We start from the raw sequence: 21,696 nt of genomic DNA, 5'->3' as shown, positions 1-21,696 counted from the left end.
AAGGAAATGACATTCCTGATAGTGACAAGAACTCAGGGAAGCGTTTGCCAAAGGTCCTGCTTGACCACAAAGCATCCAGCAAAAATAAAATGTAACAAGGAGGTCACATTACTCATTTTAAAAAAAGTCAATGTAAAAAAAAAAAAGTAAAAGTAGAAATTCTCTAACTGCTTTTTCCCCCCCCTCCCCTCCCTGTTGGTGGTCCAAAACATGTAGAGGACAAAGATCCCAAGGATCACTTCTCAGTCTCATTCTCAGGTTCACTTTCTCCACTGTCACTGTCTCTGCCAGGGTGTTCTGGCATTGTTCTATGTTCATCCCCTTCGGCCACCTTCAAGTCTCCTTCCTTCGTTGTTTCTTCCACTGCTTTATTTCCTTCTTCTGCATCTTCCTGCATGCTTTGCACTTCACCTTCTGCTTCCATCTCGGGAGTTTGTGTGGTTTCTGGTTCTTCAACCATGGCAGGTGGGGGCAGTAAACGCTGGAGAGGATTGAAAAAGAGGATTTTCAGTTTTGAGAACAAATCACAGAACCACAGAACGTTAGGGACCAGAAGGGACCTCCAAGGATCATCCAGTCCAACCCCACTGCCAGAGCAGGGTCACCTAGAGCAGATCACACAGGAACACATCCAGGTGGGTTCTGAATATCTCCAGAGAGGGAGACTCCACAACCTCCCAGGGCAGCCTGTTCCAGTGTTCTGTCACCCTCGCAGGGAAAAAAGTTTTCCTCCTGTTTCCATAGAACTTCCTATGCCTCAGCTTCCTATGCCCTGCATATCTTTATAAACACCCCTCAGGCTCCTCTCCTCCAAGCTGCAGAACTCCAGCTCCCTCAGCCTGTCCTCAGCAGGGAGATGTTCCACTCCCTTCAGCATCTTGTGGCTGTGTGCAGGACTCTCTCAAGCATTTCCCTGAGTTTTTGCATGCAATCAAAAAATGAGTATGCAACACATTCTAAGCAGCAATGGGAGATGTATTATGTAGACTTGGGGGAAGAAAAACCAAATAGCCAAGAATCCATTGAGCTGAGGAGTAGAACTGAATGCCATCTAACTGCAGGCTGTACAGAAGCACTCATACTCCTTGCAGCCTGACATTTAATGACATGATGGATATTTGCTTGGAATACTGTGAAGTATTTTCAGGAAATGAAAGCTTGATAAACCTCCCATGGATGATGGTTTAGTTTTGTTTTGCTTACAGGCAACTTGGCTTCACATGAGAGAGGAAGGGTTTAATTACAGTAAATCTTAGCTTCAATTAGGTGACACTAATATTACACATTTCTGACAAGCACAGGCAAAGCTCTGAATGGCTACTAGCAGAGCTATGAAAAGCATTTTTTACAGGCTTTGAGCTTATCCTTCTGGTCTCTACAATCCATTTGTTCACACAAAAAATGTATTTTAAAACCAGTGATCCTTTAATTACATAAAACCCCTTCTGATGCAAGACACAAACTCACACTTTGTTGCCCAGGGAGGTAGTTGAGGTCCCATCCCTGGAGATACTCAAGGTGAGGCTCAACAAGGCTCTGGGCAACCTGATCTAGTGGAGGATGTCCCTGCTGACTGCAGAGGGGTTTGGACTAGATGGCCTTTGGATGTCCCTTCCAACCCAGACCATTCTATGATACTATCACTTCTGTGATTTCATTTGAGGCATGTTGTGCTTTGTGTCTACCACTGTCTGAAGGAGGCCTACAAGAAGGCTGCAGAGGGACTGTTTGCAAAGGCCTGCAAAGGACAAGGGGCAATGGTTTGAAATGAGATTTAGATTGGATGTTAGGAACAAGTTCTTTTCCGTGAGGGTGGTGGAACACTAGAACAAGTTGCCTAGGGAGGTGGTTGAGGTCCCATCCTTGGAGGTATTCAAGGTGCTGGAACACCTCTGCTGGAACACCACAGGCTGAGGGAACTGGGATTTTTCAGCCTGGAGAAGAGAAGGCTCTGTGGGGACCTCCATGCTGCCTTTCAGTGCCTGAGTGGAACCTAGAGGAAAGCTGGAGAGGGATTTTGACAAGAGTGTCCAGCGATAGGACAAGGAGAAATGGATTTAAATTGAAGGAGAATAAATTCAGATTGGATCTTGGGAAGAAATTCTTCACTATGAGGGTGGTGAGACTCTGGAATGGACTGTCCAGAGAGGCTGCAGATGCCCCCTCCCTGGAGATGTTCAGGTTGGATAGGGCTTTGAGTAACCTGGTATAGTTGAGAGGCATCCCTGCCCATAGCAGGGAGGTTGGAAGTAGATGGAAGGCTTTTTCTGGGTACCAAAACCCTTCAAATTTGTCCTCCCAGGAGAAAAAAATATTAAACAAATAAGCCAAGATTCACTGGATAAGGACTGCAGAAAAAAAAAATTTTTCCATCTTAAAGTCTGCTCTGCAATTGAAGGTGAGGTTCTGTGTTTTGACCTCTACTGACTATCTTATCTAACATGTGCAGTGAACTGAGTGAACCTCTGCCCTGCTGAGACTTCACCTGGAATACTGCATCCAGTTCTGGGCTCCCCAGGTCTAAAGGAACAGAGGTCTACTGGAGAGAGACCAAGGGAGGGCTGCAAGGATGCTGAAGGGACTGGAGCCCTGCCTGGGGAGGAGAGGCTGAGAGACGTGGGGGTGGTTAGTGTGGAGAGGAGAAGACTGAGAGGGGATTGAATAAATGTTTATAAATAGCTGAGGGGTCATGAGGGAGGAGACAGGGACAGGCTCTGCTCAGCTGCACCCTGGGATAGGACAAGGGGCAGTGGATAGAAACTCCAGCACAGGAGGTTCCACCTCAATATGAGGAGGAACTTCTTGACTGTGAGGGTCCCAGAGCACTGGAACAGGCTGCCCAGGGAGGTGTGGAGTCTCCTTCTCTGGAGACTTTCAAGCCCCATCTGGATGCATTCCTGTGTGACCTGTGCTGGATTCTATGGTCCTGCTCTGGCAGAGGGATTAGACTCGATGATCTCTGGAGGCCCCTTCCAACCCCTAGCATCCTGTGATCCTGAGACCTGTGACCACACAGTTTCATATTTAGTTTGAATGCAGACTTGGCAGAGGTTAGATGGTCCTCACCTGCTGGTAGTGGCGTGTGCTCTGGATCATGTGCATATACATGTTGTACACAAAGTTAGCCATCTGAGGCATGTTCTTAATCACATGAATCTGGTGAGATGGTCTTTCCCCATTCTAAGGAAAAGAAAAAAAAAATATGAGCAGACAATCAGCAAGCAAAGCAAACCAGCCATTATTCAAAGGTTCTTGACCTACATACATTAGTAAACATAAAGAGATGAAATATCAGAGAAGAACGTGGATGGATTCTTTGGAAAGACAGGCAGTGCATGTCTCACGCTTTGGGGAGCTGGGTTCATCATGACACTGCAGCCCCACAAGAGATTTCTGCAGGAAAGGCTGGGTTCTGGTGCTTACTCCATAAAATACATTGCAGATGTGAATCATTTCACATACTAAAGGCCCAAACAGTTTACAGTCAGATTAGGACTTTGCTTACTTGTCCACCACAGTCCAGCTCCTCCTTGCTCACACTCACTGACCATGCATACTGCATCTTTTATCATGCAGTGGACCTGAAAGTTTCAACTGAAGAGGAGTGTGGGCAGCAGGGCAAGAGTGGGGATTCTGCCCCTTGACTCTGCTCTGCTGAGACCCCACCTCAAATACTGCCTCCAGTTCTGGTGTCCCCAGCATAAGGAGGACACAGAGATGTTGGGGTGACCAGAGGAGGACCACAAAGATGATCCAGGGGCTGGAACACCTCTGCTATGAAGATATGCTGAGGGAGCTGGGGGTGTTCAGCCTGGAGTAGAGAAGACTCAGGGTGGACCTTAGAGCTGCCTTCCAATACTTGAAGGGTCCTACAGGAAGGCTGGAGAGGAACTGTTCATCAGGGTGTCTAGCAATAGGACAAGGGGGAATGGTTTGAGACTGAGGGAGAGTAGGGTTAGACTGGATCTGAGGAAGAAGTTCTTCAGTATGAGGGTGGTGAGACTCTGGAATAGGGAGGTTGTGGATGCATCCTCCCTGTGGGTGTTCAAGGCCTGGTTGGATGAAACCTTGAGCAGCTGAGTCTAGTTGAGAGGTGCCCCTGCCCATGGGGGGGAGGTTGAAGTAGATGATCTTTGAGGTCCCTTCCAACCTAAGCCATTCTATGATGAACTGAAGTATTCCCTCCCAAACTTTTTAACAACACTTTAGACCCAGGAAAGATCTGTGACTGAACTTCAGGTTTATGTAGGCACCTCATCTGAAAGCTCCAGGCAGCAGAGCAGATAATGCTCCTTCATTTCTCCATTTAATCCTACTTTGTGTGTCTGACTTGTGTGTCTGACTCAGTTCCAATTACTTCAGAAGCACCCCCTTCAAACTGTAACAGTGTCCTGTGCTTAGATCCTTAACACAAACCTTTCCCTTAAAGATCCAGTCCAATATTACAAATTTCTTTTTCATCTTTCTGAACCTAGCTCAGCAACAAAATTATTTTGCAATTCTGGACCCAATTAAAAAACCCCCAAACTTTTAACTCATTATCCTGAATCACTCATTCAAATTTCTTCTTTTAATGAGAAAACTCTTAGCTTTGTGTAGTTTGGGTATTTTTCCCTGAGAAAGAATAGGTTTTTAGTTTTATAACAAGACCAAAAACCATGCAGCACACTACAAATGTACACAGAAAAAGAACATTAAATCACTTGCAGAGGCAGAAGACAGGAAAAAGCAAGCACAACTGAGTTATGTGGATAATTGAGGCTTGTGGAAAACCCAATTAAACAGCTGGAGGGTCAAGGTGACCTTTAGGGACATTATTATCCAAGAGGCACTGGGTTAGCAGAGAGGAGACTCCCACCTCTTCCAGTCCTCTCCAAATAAGTGGGCAAATACACACCAGACAGCAAACTCCTACCTGTCAGCTGTTCCTACCTGTCTTGCTGTTGGGAAACATTCTGTGGGAACAATGTGGAGGTGAAGTGGTCGAGCTGTGAGCTGGCTGAAAGCTGGGGTTAGCTCAAAGCAGTTCTGGAACAGGGACACCCTTGCGAAGATATAAAGCCCAAGTCTGGCTCTCGACATGGCAACGACCAACCGTCGGACATCCCTGCAGAAGACAAACAAAACCCATCACTGCCTTTTGCACTGGTAATCAGAGCTGCAATAAAAGTAACCAGAAGCAGGCAGAAGACTTACTGAAAGGAAATACAAACCCATCTGCTAAGATAGCCTAGAACCCTTGCATAAATAAGGGCTCACTGCACCAATAACGATGGCTGTGCAGCCATCCAATGGGATCTGGGCAGGCTGAGAGCTGGCTGCAGGCAAACCTCATGGAGTTTAATAAGGACAAGTGCAGGGTCCTGCAGCTGGGGAGGAATAACAACAGGCACCAGGACAGGTTAGAGGCTGCTCTGATGGAGAGCAGCTCCACACAGAAAGACCTTGGAGTGCTGCTGGACAGCAAGTTCTCCATGGAACAGCAATGTGCTCTGGTGGCCAAGAGAGCCAATGGGATCCTGGGATGCAGCAAGAAAAGTGTGGCCAGAAGGTCTAGGGAGGTTCTTCTCCCCCTCTACTCTGCCCTGCTGAGACCACAGCTGCAATCCTGTGTCCAGTTTGGGGCTCCCCAGTTCAAGAGAGACAGAGACCTGCTGGAGAGAATCCAAGGGAGAGCCAAGAGGATGCTTAGGGGACTTGAGCATCTCCCCTGTGAAGAGAGACTGAGAGCCCTGGGGCTGTTTAGTCTGGAGAAGAGAAGGCTGAGAGGGGATCTGATCAATGTCTATCAATAGCTGAGGGGTGGGTGTCAAGGGGAGGGGGCCAGGCTCTTTTGGGTGGTGCACAGTAATGGAGACAAACTTGAACACAGAAGGCTTCACCTCAACATGAGGAGAAACTTTACAGTGAGGGTGAGAGAGCCCTGGAGCAGGCTGCCCAGAGAGGTTGTGAAGTCTCTGTCTCTGGACACATTCAAAACCTGCCTGGATGCATTCATTCCTGTGCAGACTACCTTGGGTGATCCTGCTTTGGCAGGGGGGTTGGACTGGATGATCTCTGGAGGTCCCTTCCAACCTCTAATACTCTGTGATTCTGTAAAAAATCACCCCTTCCTATAATCATCTTAATCTAGACTTCCTGGGTAAAGATTTACATTGAGAACTAATCACAGCAGCTTTGTGGAGCAAACATGAGATTGGTAACTCATCTGATTAGACAACTTATCTGGTTAGACAAGACTTCCTCCAGCCCATCCCCAAACTGCAAACTTGCAACAAGTGCAAACATTCATAATGCAGCTTACGCACTGATCAAACACTTCTGATGCAGAACAAATTAGAAGCTTGCTCAGAAGGAGGAATCTATGAAAAAATTTAGGCCAGCATTTGTTCAACAAGCATCACATTCCCATTGTTCTACTAGGTTGGAACCAAGATCAGCCTCTCTGCAGTAATAGCCCAAATATCTTCATCGTATCTTCATCAGTGATATCAACAGCCAGACTGACTGCTGCACCCTTAGCAAATCTGCAGGTGACACCAAGCTGAGTGGTGCAGTTGATAAATCCAAAGGACAGAATTCACAGAATCACAGAATTACCCAGGTTGGAAGAGACTTCCAAGATCACCAAGTCCAACTGATCACCCAACCCTATCTAATCAACCAGACCATGGCACTAAGTGCCTCATCCAGTCACCTCTTAAACACTTCCATGGACATGGACCCCACCACCTCCCTGGGCAGCTCATTCCAATGGCCAATTACTCTTTCTATGAAGAACTTCTTCCTAAGCTCAAGCCTAAACTTCCCCTGCACAGCTTGAGACTGTGTCCTCTTGTTCTGTCACTGTTGCCTGGGAGAAGAGACCAACCCCCACCTGGCTACAACCTCCCTCAGGTAGTTGTAGACAGCAATGAGGTCTCCCCTGAGCCTCCTCTTCTCCAGGCTAAACACCCCCAGCTCCCTCAGCCTCTCCTCACAGGGCTGTGCTCCAGACCCCTCCCCAGCTTTGTTGCCCTTCTCTGGACACATTCCAGCATCTCAACATCTTTCTTGAATGGAGGAGCCCAGAACTGGACACAGGACTCAAGGTGTGGTCTAACCAGTGCTGAGCACAGGGCAGAATGACTTCCCTTGTCCTGCTGGCCACACTATTGCTGATCCAGGCCAGGATGCCATTGGCTCTCTTGGCCACCTGGGCACACTGCTGGCTCATGTTCAGCCTCCTGTCAACCAGTACCCCCAGGTCCCTCTCTGCCTGGCTGCTCTCCAGCCACTCTGTCCCCAGCCTGTAGTGTTGCATGGGGTTGTTGTGGCCAAAGTGTAGAACCCTGCACTTAGATGTGCTAAATCTCATGCCCTTGGACTCTGCTCATCTATCCAGCCTGGCAAGGTCCCTCTGCAGAGTCCTCCTACTCTCTAACAGACTGACACCTGCTCCCAGCTTGGTGTCATCCAGAGAGACCTGGACAGGCTACAGAGGGTGGGCTGAGAGAAATCTCATGACCTAACAGGAACCTTCAAGCACCTGAAAGGGGCCTACAAGAATGCTGCAGAAGGACTGTTTCCAAAGGCCTGGAATGACAGGATGAGGGGCAATGGTTTGAAATGAGAGCAGAGGAGATGTAGATTTGATGTCAAGGAACAAGTTCTTTAGCATGGGGGTTGTGGAACACTGGAACAGGTTGCCCAGGGAGGTAGTTGAGACCCCACCCCTAGAGCTATTCAAGGTCAGGCTGGACAAGGCTCTGGGCAACCTGATCTAGTGGAGGATGTCCCTCCTCACTGCAGGGGGGTTGGACTAGATGACCTTTGGAAGTCCCTTCCAACCCAAACCATTCTATGATTCTAATTATAGTATCAGAGCCACTCCTGAATGCTGAAGTGGTTGTGAAGAGGGTACCAGACACTTAAAAGAGGAAGTTATGTCTGAACTTCATTCAACACACAGCATTAAACTTCATACTGTAATAACTGAATGCTTTTATATAATGTACTATAAACATCACTGTGTCTCAGAAAACACATTTAAATGATGCTGTAAGAGTATCTTCTTACATACCTTAGGTGGCCTACAGCTTTGGTCCTCACTAGTGAAAGGAGAATGTAATCATTTTGTTGACCCTGAAATCTGTCCACTGTTGTTACCTAGAGAATCAGAAACCACGTAAAAAAAAAAAACCTCTGGTTAATCTTTGTCATTTCAATTAACATTGGACAGTAAAATTGTAAGATCAACTTTGGACTGTGATTTCAGTTCATGCTTTAACTCCTTTTTACTTGGCCTCTAACCAAATATCATCAGCCTGTTCTTTTTGGGAGATGCTGGGAGGAGCTTCTGTGATGTATCTCTCCTGAATACCAGGCTGTCTATGAAGAGAAGGCTCCAGGGACACCTTAGAGCAGCCTTCCAGAATTTGAAGTAAGCTACAGGAGAGCTGGAGAGGGACTTTTGACAAAGGCATTGAGTGACATGATGAAGGGTAATGGCTTCTAAAACGGAAGAAGCTGAATTTAGATGATACGTGAGGAAGGAATTCTTCCCCATGAGGAAGGTGAGGCATTGGAACAGGATGATCAGGGGAGTTGTGGAAGCTCCAAGCCTGGAAGTGAAGACCACATTGGATTGGAGCTTGAGCAAGCTGGTCTAGTGTGAGGTGTCCCTGCTCAAGGCAGAGGGGTTGGAACTAGATGATCTTGAAGGTCCCTTGCAACCCAGACCACTGCCTCAGTCTCTCCCCATAAGGAAGATGTTCCACTCCTTTCAGCATCTTTGTGGTTCTGTGCTGGACTTTCTCAAGCAGTTCCCTGAGGTCCTTCTTGACCTGAGGGGCCCAGAACTGGACACAACAGTCCAGATGTGGCCTCGCCAGGGCAGCATAGAGGGGGAGGAGAACCTCTCTTGCCTTACTGACCATCCCCCTTCTAATACACCCAGGAATGGCAGTGGCCTTCTTGGCCACCAGAGCACATTGCTGGCTCATGGTTAACCTTCCATCCACCAGGACCCCCAGGTCCTTTTCCCCTTCACTCCAGCAGGTCAGTCCCCAATCTCTACCGATACAAGGGGCTGTTCCTTCTCAGATGCAAGACTCCACACCTGCCCTGGTTGAATTCCATTAATATGACAACTTAAACCCAAAGCAAGCAGAAGCACTCCAGTGAGTGCTGTATTGTCCAAGGCACCTTGTTGGGCCGCCCAATCAGTGGATTGCTTCCACAGCGCTGGTTAATGACGTCCCGGATCAGGTGTTTCTGGCCGTTGTATGTAGTCAGGATGCTTATCCTGTCTGCAGGATACCCAAGCAGGCACATGTACATGAAGAGGGCCACCACATACTCTGCTTCACCAAGATTCTGAAGTTTAAAAGAGGAGACAAAAAGAAAAAAAAATAAATAAAAGGCGTGGGGGAAGAGAAAAAGTTACTCAACCTGTAAAATTGGAAAGAGTTATCTGTGACTTCATATCACAGCATCACAGCATCACAGTATACCAGAGGTTGGAAGGGACCTCAGGAGATCAGCAGGTCCAACCCCCCTGCCAGAGCAGCATCACTTAGGGTAGTCTGCACAGGAATGCATCCAGGTGGGGTTGGAAAGGCTCCAGAGAAGGAGACTCCACAACCCCCCTGGCAGCCTGTTCCAGGGCTCTGTCACCCTCACTGGAAAGAAGTTTCTCCTCATGTTGAGCTGAAATCTTCTATGTTCAAGTCTGAACCCATTGTTCCTTGGCTTATCACTGTGAACCACCCAAAAGAGCCTGGCCCCCTCCTCCTGACACCCACCCTTCAGCTATTGATAGACATTGATCAGATCCCATCTCAGCCTTCTCTTCTCCAGACTAAACAGCCCCAGGGCTCTCAGTCTCTCTTCACAGGGGAGATGCTCAAGTCCCCTAAGCATCCTCCTGGCTCTCCCTTGGATTCTCTCCAGCAGGTCTCTGTCTCTCTTGAACTGGGGAGCCCAGAACTGGACACAGTATTTAGACAAAAATCTCAGTGCTGAGAGGAATGCCTCTGGATCTGATGTTGCTTTGCTCACTTAATAAAAACCATGTGAAAAGAATAAAAGAACCACAAGTAGGTTTAAGAACTTCATTCTGATGCCTCCAGCTGAAAACACCTACATCGATATTATTGATCAAAACTTTCCAGTGTTTACTCAGAAGCCCTGAGTTTGATCTCAGGAAGATTGAATTCTAAATATTTAATAGTCCTTAAATAGGACACTAATTAAATGTTAAAGCATTTTAATTATATTTATGGACTATGAAATAGGTACACATGTGACTTGGGGGTGCTGGTGGATGAGAAGCTGGACATGAGCCAACAGTGTGAGCTTGCAGCCCAGAAGGCCAATGGCATCCTGGGCTGCATCCAAAGCAGTGTGGCCAGCAGATGGAGAGAGAGGATTCTGCCACTCTGCTCCTGTGAGACCTCACCTGGAGGACTGTGCACAAGAAGGACATGAACCTGTTGGTGCAGATGCAGAAGAGGGACACAAAAAATGATCATGGGGCTGCAGCATCTCTTCTGTGAGGACAGGCTGAGGGAGCTGGGGGTGTTCAGTTGGAGAAGAGAAGGCTGAAGGAATATTTCACCATGAGGTGAGACACTGGCACAGGTTGCCCAGGGAGGTGGTGGAAGCCTCATCCCTGGAGGTTTTTGCAGCCAGGCTGGATGTGGCTGTGAGCAACCTGATCGAGTGTGAGGAGTCCCTGCCTATGGCAGGGGGGTTGGAACTGGATGATCCTTGAGGTCCCTTCCAACCTTAACAATTCTGTGATTCTATGACCTTTCTGTGGGCTTTCAGTACTTAAAGGAGGCCTACAAGAAAGACAGGGACAGTGTCTTTAGCAAGGCCTGCTGTGGTAAGACAAGGGGTAACACTTTTAAATTAGAAGGGGGTAGATTTAGACTAGACAAAAGGAAGATTTTTTTTTCTTTTTTTTTTTTTACAGTGAGGGTGGTGAAACTGTGGAGTAGGTTGCCCAAAGAGCTGGTAGATGCCACATCCCTGGAAGCATTCAAGGTCAGGTTGGACGAGGCTCTGAGCAATCTGATCTAGTTAAAGATGTCCCTGCTCACTGCAGGGGTGGGGGGTGGACTACATGACCTTTAAAGGTCCCTTCCAACCTAAAGCATTCTCTTATTCTATGATTTGTATCTAAATGCATTTCTCTGCCTATAGCTTATAGCTGCCTGCCCAAAGGAACTGCCACCTTAACTGCATTATTATAAACCTCAAATGAAACAATATTTCATTTTTTGCCTTCCTAAAGGCCAGATGCCAAAAAAAAAACCCCAAAAACCTGTTATGTAACACTGCAGAATTATTTGTCAAAAACTATTAGAAGCTGATAATCTACAGATACCTTTTATTTCAAGACAAGTGTTTAAAAATCAGCAGCAATGTAACTTGATTCCAAATAACCATGCAAAAAAAGTTGCAGTGACTCACTCTCCAGCAAGCAGAAGTAAGAATAATTAAACTTCTTTCAATTACTAATTAGGAGACAGACATCTGGATTATCAAATGCAGTTATTCCTACTGCAAGCCCAAGCTATTCAAGCTGTTAGTTTGGATTTTGGGACTGTTCTTTTTTATTTTTGCCCTGTGATCCTAATGTCTGCCCCACAGAATCACTCCTCTGGCTGCAGGAAGTTTTGTCAAATCTACAGACTGAAGTTATTCATAGCCTCTTTAAATCCATTTGCTGGCAACCAAAATTATCTTTCAGGTTAAAAAGTTGTTCTCTATTCCTGACATTTATTCCTGCTCTATTTATACTGGGAATCTTATCCCCACTTGGCACATGTTTGACTAAGGCTGGACATAGCAGGCTCATTAATTTTTTCCTATTAAGTGTGCTCTGCATTACATGGAAAATGCAGCTGTCAGTCACCCACACCTGTGGGTGTAAAGCTATTCTACACATTTTAATCCCCTCTAAATCTCCAAAGAAATGCCCAAATTCACAAAGAGAAATAATCTGTGATGGCAACCTGTTAGCTCATGAAAATCCATGCAATGCCACTGCCATACTCTGCTAATATCACTCAGGTCTCAAAAAAAAAAAAAAAAAAGAGATGTAACTGTAAGAAGTATCAGAAAAGTTTGCTCATGAAAGCACTGCTGCAATGACAAAGGAGTTCTGTGTCCAGGCCTGAGTATTCTCAGTCATCTTTGGCCCAGGAGTGGTCTGAAGCAGTGCTCTGATGCTCAAAAACCAACTGCTCCTGTTCCAGGGGATGACTTTTTACTACACATTACAGTGTGACTGCTTAAAAAAACAAAACCAAAAGAAACTTTCCCCTCCAAACAGCTCTGTCCTCACTCTAGAAGTGCACTGAAGTGGACTGTGACACCCATTGCTTTCTTCACTAACAGCACACTAGGTTTGTGCTAAAAAGAAAAGAAAACAACGAGAGGAAAACAAGCAAAACTTATTAATAACTTTCAGGCTTTTAAATATATATTTAAAATACATTAACATAACTCTCAATTATCTCCATGGGGAAACAAACTGACCATGAATATCAGAATCTTGAAGTATATTGTTTGCTTTCCATGACACACAAAACATAAGGCTGGTAATTTAATTCAAACTCATTAACCTGTGCACAGTTCCAGCTTCTAATTTTTCCCAAACTCAAACTCTGCATTTAGGCACCAGAGTTTGTTTTATCACTGTCAAACAAGGTAAGAGGACTGAAAAGAAAAGAATCTCATTACAAATGTCAAAGGTTTTCCTCTATTTAAATTAAATCCATGGATGCTGTGGATTCATTTGAAAATTCAGGTGAGAAATTCCAGAGCTAAGGGTTGGGGTTTTTTTTTCACAATTTCTTTCAGCCTCAACAGCTCTGCCTCCTATTTTTACAGAATCACAGAAATGTTCAGGTTGGAAAAGACCCTCAGGATCACCAAGGCTCACCCCTAAACCATAGCCCCAAGCACCACATCCAAACCACCTTTAAACACATCCAGACTTGGGGATCACCTCCCCGGGCAGCACCTTCCAATCCCTGACCACTCTTGCCATGAAAAAATGTTTCCTATTGTCCAGTGTAAACCTACCCAGTCACAGCTTGAGGCCATTCCCTCTTGTTTATCTCTTACATGTCACGGTTTGGCATGAGTGCCTTTAAAACATAAAGTTACAGACCTCCAGAGCCTAGATACACCCAGGAGATGGACAGGAAATTGTAATTTGTGCTATTTCCCTTCCAGAAGGCCTGCATCTAGCCTTTATAAGGGGACAGCACAAGCTGCCTCTGCCCCCTTTCCCTCCCTCTCTCTCCCTCCTGATGCTGCTCCCGTATTTTTACGATTCAGGGGAGTGCAGCCTTGGCAGGGGTCTGGGGTAGCAAGCACAATTTCAGCTGCATCACGGGTTTGGGGGTGCAGAGAGGTATGATGTGGGGGATATTAGTGGCCTGGATTTTTGGGCCTGGTTTGGTGGAGGCTGGGGAAAGCCTTGGTTTATTGGGCTTCTGTGTTAAGCCCAGACTATGGATATTTGTGTATTTTATCTGCTTTGCACTGTAGTGTTAGTTATGAATAGAATTTCCATTTAAATTTCCAATAAAATTCTGTATTTCTAACCAACCCTGTGTAGAGATTTTAAGTACTCTGAGAACAATTAGAGAGCCTGTCATTGCTCCTCTGGTGAAGGGCCTGGAAAATAAATCTTATGAGAAGTGACTGAAGCAGCTGGGGATGGATAGTTTGGAAAAGAGAAGGCTGAGGGGAGACCTCATTGCTCTCTACAACTACCTGAAAGGAAGTTGTAGAGAGGCTGGTGCTGTGCTGGTCTCTTCTCACAGGTAATTAGTGACAGAACAAGAGGGAATGGCCTCATGTTGATTGTTTAGGGCTGGGTGATTGGTTGGACTGGATGATCTTGGAGGTCTCTTCCAACCTGGTTGATTCTATGATTCTAAGTTGCAACTGGGTAGGTTTACACTGGACATTAGGAAACATTTTTCATGGCAAGAGTGGTCAGCACTGGAATTATGCTGCCCAGGGAGGTGGTTGAGTCCCCAAGCCTGGATGTGTTCAAAGGTAGTTTGGATGTGGTGCTTGGGGCTCTGGTTTAGGGGTGAGCCTTGTAGAGTAGGGTTCTGGATCGGCCTTGGTGATCCTGAGGGGCTTTTCCAAGCTGAATGTTTCCGTGATTTCTGTAAAACCAAGACACTATGGTACATATCCAGAGCAACTAAACTACACATGTACTATTTGTCTTACCTGATAGAAGTAAGGGTTGGGTTCAGACTCCCCCACACCGTTGAAGTCTTCTACATTTACGAGCTGGAAGTCGTACAGCAAGCCGGCGTTGGCCGTTCGGAACTCCGGCAGAAGCTGGACGTGAGGCAGGTTACCCAGGTTCTTGTAGCGCCAGTTGTAAAGGTTACACAAACTGTCCAGAAACACACACAGAGACCAGTCAGCCTGAGGCCTCTTCCACTGGATCAGTTCTACACTGAAAGGTGCAAACCTTGTGAAGAAATCTAGCAGGAATGTTTCCTGAGTAATAAAACTTGAGGAGTATTAAAGGCTTCTTTACACAAAGGAAGGAGTAAAGATGACACCAAGTTAGGGATGAGTGTTGATCTGCCAGAGGGTGGGGAGGCTCTACACAGACACTTAAGACAGATTGGATCAATGGGCTGTGAGGTCAATGGGATGTGTTTCAACAAGGCCAAGTGCTGGATCCTGCACTTGGGCCACAACAACCCCATGAGCGCTCCAGGCTTGGGGCAGTGTGGCTGGAAAGCTGTCCAGGAGAAAGGGACCTGGGGGTTCTAATGGACAAGCAGCTGAATATGAGCCAGCAGAGTGCCCAGGTGGCCAAGAAAGCCAAAGGCATCCTGGCTGGGATCAGCAATGGTGTGACCAGCAGGAGCAGGGCAGTGATTGTTCCTCTGTACTCAGCAGTGGGGAGGCCACACCTCGAGTGCTGGGTTCAGTTTTGGGCACCTCAGTACAAGAAAGACATCAAGGGGCTGGAGCAGGTGCTGAGGAGGCCAAAATGGAACAAACCAACTCAATTAGAGTTTTGCACCCCACAAATCTTACTGGTGTGAGGTTTATGAGCAGTGAGCAGCTTTTTCTGTTTGAGACAAACTGGAACAGGTGCCACTGAAGCTGTGTACCCCTGTGTTCAGCTATGTTGTCCTGGCAGGATCTGTGTCCAGCTCAGGGGCTTCTAACACAGGAGAGAGATGGACCTGCTGGAACAGGTCCAGAGGAGGTCACAAAGATGATCAGAGGGCTGAGGCACTTCTCATATGAAAACAGGCTGAGAGAGTTAGGGCTGCTCAGCCTGGAGAAGGCTCTGGAGAGACCTTAGAGCTACATTTCAGTATCTGAAGGGGACCTACAGGATAGCTGGGGGGAACTGTTTAGAAGGACTTGTGGCGATAGGATGAAGGACAACAGTTTGAAACTGGAGCAGGAGAGATATAGGCTGGACATCAGGAGGAAGTTCTGCACAATGCAAGTGGTGAAATACTGGAACAGGTTGCCCAGGCATCACCCCTGGAGACATTCAAGATCAGACTTGATGTGGCCCTGGGCAGCCTGATCTAGCTGGAGATGTCCCTACTGACTGCAGATACGTTGGAGAGGGTCCCTTCCAACCCCATGCCATCTGTGACTGAAAACAAAGCTTCCAACTTTGTAGAGCCAGGAGGATGCTTGGGGGACTTGAGCATCTCCCCTATGAAGAGAGACTGAAAGCCCTGGGGCTGTTTAGTCTGGAGAAGAGAAGGCTGAGAGGGGATCTGATCAATGTCTATCAATAGCTGAGGGGTGGGTGTCAAGTGGAGGGGGCCAGGCTCTTTTGGGTGGTTCACAGTGATAAGCCAAGGAACAATGGGTTCAAACTTGAACAGAGAAGATTTCAGCTCAACATGAGGAGAAACTTCTTTCCAGTGCACTGGAACAGGCTGCCCAGGGCGGTTGTGGAGTCTCCTTCTCTGGAGCCTTTCCAAACCCACCTGGATACATTTCTGTGCAGACTACCCTAAGTGATGCTGCTCTGGGAGGGGGGTTGGACCTGATGATCTCTTGAGGTCCCTTCCAACCTCTGATATCCTGTGATGCTGTGATATGTGCTCTTTTCCAGGTTTCAACCTGCTATTTCCGTACATGCTAGACATGCCATTTTCTCTGCCTCACCTTGCCCTTGCTCTGCCTTGTGCATCCAAATCAACAGTTGGCACTCCAACACGCACAAATCTTGTAAAAAGAGACTGCTCCATGTTAGAGTACTTCTGGAAAGCCATGTTCTTAATGACTGGTGGCAACTGGTGATGGTCACCAATCATAATCCAGCGCTTCAAACGACTGAATCCATCCTGGGGGTTCTAGAATGAAACAAGGGCACAGTTTTAGCTATTACAATACAACTGAAGCACTCAATTGTTATTAAATTAATTGGTTGTCTTTATTCTAAGACTGCAATTTCTATGTTTGCTCTTAAGCTACACTGAATGTAGTCAGTTTAAAGACTCATAGAATGCATTTTAAAGACTGTTAACTCCTTTCCAACTTAGTTGTTTTTATATAAATTCTTGTTTCTTATAAAGCAAAGGGTAGATTTCTCTCTTCAATCAGTACAGGAACATCAGGATAAAGATCATACTACACTGTTTTAAAGGGCAAAAGTCACATATTAGCAGAGGGTGGGGAAAAAAAAAGTAGAACAATTAGACAAGATACAGTTACAAAAAAATGATTTCTACACAGTAGTGTTTGCCCTAGGACAGCCCTTTAAACTTTGTTTTTTAGAGCCTGAGCTAGTGGATATGAACTGCTTGAAGCATCTGAAACAGTTTTAGTGCTCAAAAGTCTGAGGTACAAACTGAAACTGCATTTCAATGTCTCTGTAGTTCATGTGCTTCATCTGTTTACCTCTGGAATGCACACATTTCCTCTTCCTTGACTGGGATAAGTCCCTAATTAATTGGACTGAATGCTCTTCAGTGTGTTTGGTAAATTTCTTTCCAGTTCCTTATCATCTTTGTGTACCTCTGCTACATACTGACAGAGCTCCTGATTGATCTCCACCTCAAATACTGTGTCCAGTTCTGGTGTTCCCATTGTAAGAAGGACACAGAGCTGCTGGAGTAAGTCCAGAGGAGGGCCACAAAAATGATCCAAGGGCTGGAGCACCTCTGCTATGAGGACAGGCTGAGGGAGCTGGGGGTGTTCAGCCTGGAGAAGACTCCAAGGCCTTCCAATACCTGAAGGGATCCTACAGGAAGGCTGCAGAGGGAATTTTCATGAGGGTGTCTAGTGATGGAGCAGGGGGGAATGGTTTGAAGCTGAGGGAGAGTAGGGTCAGACTGGATCTTAGGAAGAAGTTCTTCAGTACAAGGGTAGTGAGACTCTGGAATAGGTTGCCAGAGAGGTTGTGGATGCCTCCTCCCTGGGGGTGTTCAAGGCCAGGCTGGATGAGGCCTTGAGCAGCTGAGCCTAGTTGAGAGGTGACCCTGACTACAGCAGGTGACTTGCCACGTTCCTGACTCAGACAGGTTGCCCAAGGAGGTAGCTGAGACTCCATCCTTGGGGCTATCCAAGGTGAGGATTGACAAGGCTCTGAGCAACCTGATCTAGTGGAGGATGTCCCTGCTGACTGCAGGGGGTTGGACTAGATGACCTTTGGAAGTACCTTCCAACTCAAACCATTCTATGATAATAAAAGCAACTGTTCAGAACCTTTTAGCTTACTCCCCAATATTAAAACCCAAGGATAACCACCTAATGTAGAACAATGGCAAATATCAGTCCTAGGTTATTTCCTGTGTCCCTTTTAATCTTCTGTATTGTTCAAGAACACAGACTTTCATTTATCATTTTTTGTAATATGTTTTCTACTTCAGGTCTCACCTGCAACAGCAGAGGTATAAAGGTTTCTATTTCCAGAATCTGAGCAGACTCTTCCATTAAGATGTTGTCATACTGAGAAAGACAAAAAAAGAAAGGGATGACCATCAACCAATTAATGCAAATGAATGCTGTTCCTCAGCCCACCAAAACAAAGCATCAGTTACTCCCTCAGCTTTTGAAGAGGGGGACAGAGGATTTTACCTTATGGGTGAAATAGCAGTGTCAGAGGGTGAAATCCTACTACATCCATGGCAGATCTAACTGCATCAATTAGGGCTTACACCTAGAAGGAATCCATGATTGAACTTCAAGACATGCTCCCACATGCCATAACCCATCCGCAAGAGAAAAGCTTTCTGCAGTGAAGCAAAATGATTTGGTATCTGTGCAGTGAAGCAGCAAGGAGCACTTTTGTGATCCAGTCCACTCTCAGACAAAAAAAAATACTGCATGTTTTGTTTGTCAGGTAACAGTCTGTACTAAACTAATACCTATGGTTAACACTGATGAGTGAAAACAGTCTAACATCATAGTTCTTCTCACATTGAACACTGAGAGCAGCTCTGAAGAAAGAGACTTGGGATAAAAAGCTCCCCATGAGCCAGCATTGCCCTCATGCAGCCCAGAAGGCAGCTGTGTGCTGGGCTTGCAGCAAGAGGAGTGTGGGCAGCAGGGCAAGAGTGGGGATTCTGCCCCTTGACTCTGCTCTGCTGAGACCCCACCTCAAATACTGCCTTCAGTTCTGGTGTCTCCAGCATAAGGAGGACGCAGAGCTGCTGGAGTAACCAGAGGAGGACCACAAAGATGATCCAAGGGCTGGAACACCTCTGCTATGAGGACAGGCTGAGGGAGCTGGAGTTGTTCAGCCTGGAGAAGACTCAGGGGGGACCTCAGAGCTGCCTTGAAGGAAGGCAGCTACAGGAATGCTACAGTAAGGCTGCAGAGGGACTTTAAATCAGGGTGTCTGGAGATAGAGCAAGGGGGAATGGTTTGAAGCTGAGGGAGAGCAGAGTCAGACTGGATTTTAGAAAGAAGTTCTTCAGTACAAGGATGGTGAAACTCTGGAATAGGCTGCCCAGAGAGGTTGTGGATGACTCCTCCCTGGGGGTGTTCAAGGTCAAGTTGGATGAGGTCTTGAGCAGCTGAACCTATTTGAGAGGAGTCCCTGCTCACAGTGGGGAGGTTGGAGTAGATGATCTCTGAAGTCCCTTCCAACTAAGCCATTCTATGATTCTAAGATTGTTTTTCTTTTTTTGGTAATGAGTTATAAAGTTCATATTTTATTCCCCAATTCTGCCCTTATTTTATTAGTCAATCATATCTCTGCAGTTCACCATCTAATAGGGCAAAACTATTTTTTTTTTAAATAGATATGAACCATTAAGCATTTTCTTTATATATAATAACAGTGATCTCATCCTACAGGAGTTACATTTTCCTTTGGTAAAATTTACAAACTGAAACATACTATTAAAAAAATAATTCAACTTTTATCTGTCCTAGATTTAGGACAGATTAAAAAACTTATTCAAGGGGGGGAACAGGGAAAACCCAACCTCCCCCAAAAAACAATTAGTATAATCATTACTTTGAAACCTAATTCAACCAGGTCATGTCGTTTCAGAGCAGCATGGGTACAAGTCATGGCAATGATTTTGGCTTCTTTCACCAACAGGTATTTGGATCTGTCCAGGCCACTGCGGAGAAGTTCAAATGCTCTGAATTCCTATGGAGAAGTCAGAAAATTAAGAGTTATTGTTCATAAAATGTATGGACTCAAATTATCAGCCCAGCCCATAAGTAGACAAGAAAGTTAGGAAGGTCTCTAATTAGGCAAGAAAGTTATGAAGGTCTCTCTGCTGTTAACAATCCCATTTGAATAATTGTTTTTAATGCTAAACCTGGAAACAACATTTCAAACCCAATCTTTTTAACACACAAAGGATTCTTCAAGTTGCAAGCACATATAAATTTGCACACAATTATTCAGTTGATTATGAGAATCCCTCTCCAGTCCCCAAAATTTTTTACCCTGTCTTCTTGTTTCCTACTTTACTGTGTCATAATGTCACGTCTAATTTAAGTATCAGAAAGAGCAATACAGTTACCATGACCAAAATGATACACAGATCACCTTCACTCTGACTTTTAAAAGCCTCCCAAGCAATTCTGGGAAGACCAGAACATAGTCTAAGTTACTTACAGGTTATGTGATTACAGGCAATTTAATGTAAATAGAAAGCTCCTGTGAGAATCAGAGGAGCAGTGATAGGCACACCAACCCTAGGAACCTAACCAGTTCAAGAAGGACCTCAGGGAACTGCTTGAAAGAGTCCAGCACAGAACCACAAAGATGCTGAAGGCAGTGGAACATCTCCCTGCTGAGGAAAGGTTGAGGGAGCTGGGGCTCCGCAGCTTGGGGCAGAGAAGACTGAGAGGGGACCTCATTCCTGTTTATAAAGATGTGAAGGGCAGTGTTGGGAGGATGAAGCCAGGCTCTGCTCAGGGATGTCAGGAGAATGGAGCCAGGCTCTGCTCAGTGATGTCTAGAGGATGGATCCAGGCTCTGCTCAGTAATGCCCAATAACAGGACAAGGGGCAATGGGTGCAAGCTGGAGCAGAGGAGGTTCCATGTGAAGGTAAGGAAATTTTTTTTCACTGTGAAGATGATAGAGCCCTGGAACAGGCTGCCCAGAGAGGTTGTGAAGCCTCCTTCACTGGAGACACTTAAAACCTACCTGGATGTGTTCCTGTGTGACCTACTCTAAGTGTCCCTGCTCTGGCAGGGGGCTTGGACTGGATGATATTTTGAGGTCTCTTCCAACCCCTAATGTTCTGTCATTCTGTGAAAATGGAACATGCAGAATGGCTGCATCCTCAGATCAAAATAAACCAGATTAGACTCCTGTCCCTGCTGTGAAGCATCCCTATCTTACCCAGAAGTGGAAATTCTCCCTGCCCTGCCTTGCAAGCTAACTGCCTAGAGGAACAGATTCCTTTCAGCATGGGGGACAAAGGAGAATTTCAGAACCGTGCAAAGCTTTTATAGGATTAGCCAGATTCCCCTTACCTGAAAGAGCTGCATGTCTTACCTCAAGCTGAGTGAATATTTTCTTAAGATGTCTAAAACACCCTTCAGCAATTTCCATATCTTCTTCATAGGATTTGCCTTTGAAAATTGGTTGAGGAGCATTTGCAAAATACTGGTGAAAAGGAAACAAACTGGAAACATCCGCCACGTCCGGTGGCTTCCCACCTTTGACTTTCACCTTGCTGATGTACTCCTCCCAACGAGACATTACCTGTGGCAAAGAAAAAAGGGGTCACACAGACATGTTCCTGTATCACAAAAACATTGGCAAGGTGTAGTCTTGCAGACAGGGCAAAAAAAAAAACGGTCATGAAGAATGATCGGACAAGCAAGGTGTCTCTAAATCAGCCCCTGAGCTTGTGTCAGGAGGACATTTCTGAAGCTGTGGTAGGTTGGCCTTGGCTGGCTACCAGATTCCCACCCAGCATTTCTTACTCTCCCCTCCTCAACATGACAGGGAAAGAATGTAAGATGGAAATAACTTATGGGCTGAGATGAAGACAGATCACAGACTTGACTTGGGGAAAATAAATTTCATTTTTTGCTGATCAAAACCAGAGTACAATGGCAAGAAACAGACAAAACCAAAATCACTTTTCTTCTCCACTCTCTCTTCCTAGGCTCAATTTCACTCCTTCATTCCCAACTCTCACACCTTCTCCCCACTCTGAGCAGTGCAGGAGCAGTGCTTGTCATTTGAGTTCATA

General features: G+C 46.0%; 1 protein-coding gene across 1 annotated transcript in view; it reads right to left on the bottom strand.

The window, feature by feature from the left end:
• Positions 1–209: 209 nt before the first annotated feature.
• Positions 210–21,696, bottom strand: part of AQR (aquarius intron-binding spliceosomal factor) — a 62,047-nt gene continuing 40,560 nt past the window's right edge. Inside the window, exons 26-35 of the mRNA XM_054380702.1 lie at positions 20,991–21,200; positions 19,487–19,624; positions 17,899–17,970; positions 16,186–16,373; positions 14,251–14,422; positions 9,187–9,357; positions 8,063–8,148; positions 4,933–5,107; positions 3,067–3,180; positions 210–481 (exon numbers count right to left, since the gene is read on the bottom strand). Of these exons, the coding sequence (XP_054236677.1) occupies positions 236–481; positions 3,067–3,180; positions 4,933–5,107; positions 8,063–8,148; positions 9,187–9,357; positions 14,251–14,422; positions 16,186–16,373; positions 17,899–17,970; positions 19,487–19,624; positions 20,991–21,200 (1,572 nt within the window). The 3' untranslated portion in view covers positions 210–235. The remainder of the gene's footprint in view (positions 482–3,066; positions 3,181–4,932; positions 5,108–8,062; positions 8,149–9,186; positions 9,358–14,250; positions 14,423–16,185; positions 16,374–17,898; positions 17,971–19,486; positions 19,625–20,990; positions 21,201–21,696) is intronic.

This window comes from Indicator indicator, chromosome 4, assembly GCF_027791375.1.
Source record: "Indicator indicator isolate 239-I01 chromosome 4, UM_Iind_1.1, whole genome shotgun sequence".
NCBI classification, from domain to species: domain Eukaryota; kingdom Metazoa; phylum Chordata; class Aves; order Piciformes; family Indicatoridae; genus Indicator; species Indicator indicator.
This window is presented reverse-complemented; position numbering and strand designations above follow the sequence as displayed.